At 42.3% G+C, this 4,699-nt stretch overlaps 1 protein-coding gene across 2 annotated transcripts in view; it reads right to left on the bottom strand.

Annotated features, from left to right (window-relative positions):
• LOC110512919 (DNA topoisomerase 3-alpha) overlaps positions 1-4,614 on the bottom strand; it is a 46,106-nt gene extending 41,492 nt beyond the window's left edge. For both annotated transcript variants that reach the window (XR_005041769.1, XM_036972286.1), the window contains exons 1-6: positions 3,941-4,614; positions 3,339-3,398; positions 2,968-3,041; positions 2,793-2,868; positions 2,237-2,345; positions 1,980-2,123 (exon numbers count right to left, since the gene is read on the bottom strand). Coding sequence is in view for 1 of the 2 variants with exons in the window: in XM_036972286.1 (XP_036828181.1) it covers positions 1,980-2,123; positions 2,237-2,345; positions 2,793-2,868; positions 2,968-3,041; positions 3,339-3,398; positions 3,941-4,162 (685 nt within the window). In the remaining variant the exon portion in view is untranslated. The remainder of the gene's footprint in view (positions 1-1,979; positions 2,124-2,236; positions 2,346-2,792; positions 2,869-2,967; positions 3,042-3,338; positions 3,399-3,940) is intronic.
• Between the last annotated feature and the right edge of the window lie 85 nt (positions 4,615-4,699).

Genomic DNA, 4,699 nt, shown 5'->3' on the forward strand with positions numbered 1-4,699 from the left:
GTTAGCCACGTATCTGTTTATAGGTTAGCCACGTTTCTGTTTATAGGTTAGCCACGTTTCTGTTTATAGGTTAGCCACGTTTCTGTTTATAGGTTAGCCACGTTTCTGTTTATAGGTTAGCCACGTTTCTGTTTAATGGTTAGCCACGTTTCTGTTTGGTTAGCCACGTTTCTGTTTGGTTAGCCACGTTTCTGTTTGGTTAGCCACGTTTCTGTTAGGTTAGCCACGTTTCTGTTTGGTTAGCCACGTTTCTGTTTGGTTAGCCACGTTTGTGTTAGCCACGTTTCTGTTTGGTTAGCCACGTTTCTGTTTGGTTAGCCACGTTTCTGTTTGGTTAGCCACGTTTCTGTTTGGTTAGCCACGTTTCTGTTTGGTTAGCCACGTTTCTGTTTGGTTAACCACGTTTCTGTTTGGTTAGCCACGTTTCTGTTTCTGTTAGCCACGTTTCTGTTAGGTTAGCCACGTTTCTGTTTGGTTAGCCACGTTTCTGTTTGGTTAGCCACGTTTCTGTTTGGTTAGCCACGTTTCTGTTTGGTTAGCCACGTTTCTGTTTGGTCGTTTCTGTAGCAATAATGTGATTGCAGAGTTTGCGAAATTGACGCAAATAACAAAAGACGATATTCTGCCATGTAGCCATAGACTACTGTGTAGTTTCCATTTAACTCTCTATCGGAAGAAGGTTAGCATTAGCATCATGTTGCTAACGGCTACAGGAAGTGTGCCTACACCAGGTTGTCTAACACACACACACAAACACACACAAAAACACGCACACACACACTCCTGTTTCAGAAAGCTGCAAGGAAATACCCATCACTGATGAATTCTGTTCATATATTATGATTCACTTGATTCCCGACCAAGTTCAATACATCTAGTTGATTCCCTACTAACGTCAATACATCTAGTTGATTCCCTACTAACGTCAATACATCTAGTTGATTCCCTACTAACGTCAATACATCTAGTTGATTCCCTACTAACGTCAATACATTTAGTTGATTCCCTACTAAGTTCAATACATTTAGTTGATTCCCTACTAAGTTCAATACATTTAGTTGATTCCCTACTAACGTCAATACATTTAGTTGATTCCCTACTAAGTTCAATACATTTAGTTGATTCCCTACTAAGTTCAATACATTTAGTTGATTCCCTACTAAGTTCAATACATTTAGTTGATTCCCTACTAAGTTCAATACATTTAGTTGATTCCCTACTAAGTTCAATACATTTAGTTGATTCCCTACTAAGTTCAATACATCTAGTTGATTCCCTACTAAGTTCAATACATTTAGTTGATTCCCTACTAAGTTCAATACATTTAGTTGATTTCCTACTAAGTTCAATACATTTAGTTGATTCCCTACTAAGTTCAATACATTTAGTTGATTCCCTACTAAGTTCAATACATTTAGTTGATTCCCTACTAAGTTAAATACATTTAGTTGATTCCCTACTAAGTTCAATACATTTAGTTGATTCCCTACTAAGTTCAATACATTTAGTTGATTCCCTACTAAGTTCAATACATTTAGTTGATTCCCTCCTATATTCAATACATTTAGTTGATTCCCTACTAGTTTCAATACATTTAGTTGATTCCCTACTAAGTTCAATACATTTAGTTGATTCCCTACTAAGTTCAATACATTTAGTTGATTCCCTACTAAGTTCAATACATTTAGTTGATTCCATACTAACGTCAATACATTTAGTTGATTCCCTACTAAGTTCAATACATGTTTGAATATTGTTGAATTCAGTTTTAATGTCTGGATTCCGTACTCAATGTAGATTTTATAGAGCCCTAGTGGGTGTGTGTGTGGTGTTTGGTGTTTGGTGTGTGTGTATGTAGTGTGTGTGTAGTGTGTGGTGTTTGGTGTGTGTGTGTGTGTTTGTAGTGTGTGTGTAGTGTGTGTAGTGTGTAGTGTGTGTGTAGTGTGTTGTGTGTGTGTGTAGTGTGTAGTGTGTGTTACCTATCCTGAGGTCCAGCTCCTGACGGACGTCCACAGCATCACTGACGTTGCCGTCTGGTTCCGTTAGCGTGTCACATGCTCTCCTGATAGAGTTGGGAGTGATCTCAGAGAACCGAGCACGGAACACCTGCACACCGGGCTTGACTGGAACACACACACACAGAGAGAGGGGCAACTGCTATCACAACACACATTATCCAGCCAGAGGTGCACGTGTGTGTGTGTGTGTGTGTGTGTGTGTGTGTGTGTGTGTGTACCTGCTTTGCAGACGTCTATCACTTCAAAGCCGATGTTCTCTCCCTCTCTGTCACAATCTGTCCAGATGACAAGCGCCTGGCACTGACTCACCTCTCTCTCTAGGGTCCGCTAGGAGACACACACACACCCCCACACACACACACAGGGAGAGACACACACACAGGGACACACAGCGAGACACACACACAGAGAGACACACACACCCACAGGGAGAGACACACACACAGAGAGAAAAGGTTACACACACACATCAGACTGAGAAGCTTGTTTGTTTCTGTCTTCGGAATCTTTGTCTGTCTTTCAGAAACACTCAGAAACTCTTTCTCTGTCTTTCAGAAACTCTCAGAAACTCTTTCTCTGTCTTTCAGAAACACTCAGAAACTCTTTCTATGTCAGTGCATGATTGCAGTATTGAACAACATGCCAATGAGTCCAATCAAAGGAAGTGTCAGAGAACCACAGTAACATTTCAAGACAGAAGACAGTAACAGTTCAAGACAGAAGACAGTAACATTTCAAGACAGAAGACAGTAACAGTACGTTCAACTAGACTACCTTGATCTGAACAAAGTTCTCAGGACAATACTTCTCCACCTCAGCATCAAACAGCAGGACAGGATTACAGCTGTGCCTGGAACACACACACACATAGTTACACACAGGTACACACACACACAGAGAGAGAGCACTATAGGAAGTGTCGTACGATGACAGAAGTCGTAAACCTCACCATTTCTGGAACTGAGCCTTGAACTCCAGACCCAACAGATGACCTGAAACTGACGTCATACACACCGTCACATTCTGTAGGGACACACACACACACACACAAAATGAGCCACCACCAAATCCCAAACACACCTGGGATAGAGCAGTTACTACTGGGATAGAGCAGTTACTACTGGGATAGAGCAGTTACTACTGGGATAGAGCAGTTACTACTGGGATAGAGCAGTTACTACTGGGATAGAGCAGTTACTACTGGGATAGAGCAGTTACTACTGGGATAGAGCAGTTACTACTGGGATAGAGCAGTTACTACTGGGATAGAGCAGTTACTACTGGGATAGAGCAGGAGTAGTGTTGCATGCTGCTACTTACCCTTCCAAACAGGTTGTATTCAAACTCATAGAGTTTATTATAGACAGACAGCCCCTCCCTCTGAAACACAGACAACAGACAGTATATTATAGACAGACAGCCCCTCCCTCTGAAACACAGACAACAGACAGTATATTATAGACAGACAGCCCCTCCCTCTGAAACACAGACAACAGACAGTATATTATAGACAGACAGCCCCTCCCTCTGAAACACAGACAACAGACAGTTTATTATAGACAGACAGCCCCTCCCTCTGAAACACAGACAGTATATTATAGACAGACAGCCCCTCCCTCTGAAACACAGACAGTGTATTATAGACAGACAGCCCCTCCCTCTGAAACACAGACAGTTTATTATAGACAGACAGCCCCTCCCTCTGAAACACAGACAACAGACAGTTTATTATAGACAGACAGCCAGAGACAATAAACAGAGACAATCACACCTGATGATGTGAGACATTATGTCATGGGAAGACAGCTGGAAGCTGAGATAAACAGACAATCGTCCCATGTACTGATAAAAAACATTTCTCTCACACACCTAAGACCCAAACACACACACACACACACACACACACACACAGACAGACCCACCCTCCTCGCTCTGCCGTCAGACATGATCTCCGCGATGCATTTGGCCGCGTCATTCTTCTCCGCCACACAGAGAACCCGTTTGATCTGAGTCCTCCGGATCATGTCTCCCGGGGAGTCTGTCCTCTTCTGTCCGGTGACGCTAAACCCCCTGTGGACCTGGAGCCGTAACGTTAACGGTCGTCCGGATGTGAACAGAGCCCTAGTCAGATGATGTATCAGCATAGCTAGCCTAGCCTAGCCAGGGCGCGTTGGAGCTACACTTGGCATAACGTTACACACACACGTCGTGCCCAGCTAACATTAGTCAATATAACTCCTGAAGCGTTGTTACAAACTGTTATTTTGACTGATCCAACAGATTGACACAACATAAAACTGTCCAGATCTCACAGGGTCAGTTAGCTTGATGGGAGTAGCTAGCTAAATCATGTCAAACTTCAACCCTGAAACTAAGTTTACATGCCGAAGCTTAACCTTACAATTTTCCTGATCACCTAAACACAATTTACAATGTAACGTGCATTAGCGTGGACCCAATCTGCTAATAAATACATCGTTTTAAAACTATTTTGCCAACTGAAAGGGTTGGTAAAAACGGCAGATAAATGTGATGTTATTGATTTTACAAATTCCGCGCCTGTCAACGACAGCAGTCGTAAAACGACGATGTCGTAAAACAACTGTCGTAAAACCCCTTCCTGTTCGTGTGAATAATACTTTTTATGCCGATGTCCTTTAATTTGACGCCAAAAATACTAC

Source organism: Oncorhynchus mykiss, unplaced genomic scaffold (genome assembly GCF_013265735.2).
Source record: "Oncorhynchus mykiss isolate Arlee unplaced genomic scaffold, USDA_OmykA_1.1 un_scaffold_130, whole genome shotgun sequence".
NCBI classification, from domain to species: domain Eukaryota; kingdom Metazoa; phylum Chordata; class Actinopteri; order Salmoniformes; family Salmonidae; genus Oncorhynchus; species Oncorhynchus mykiss.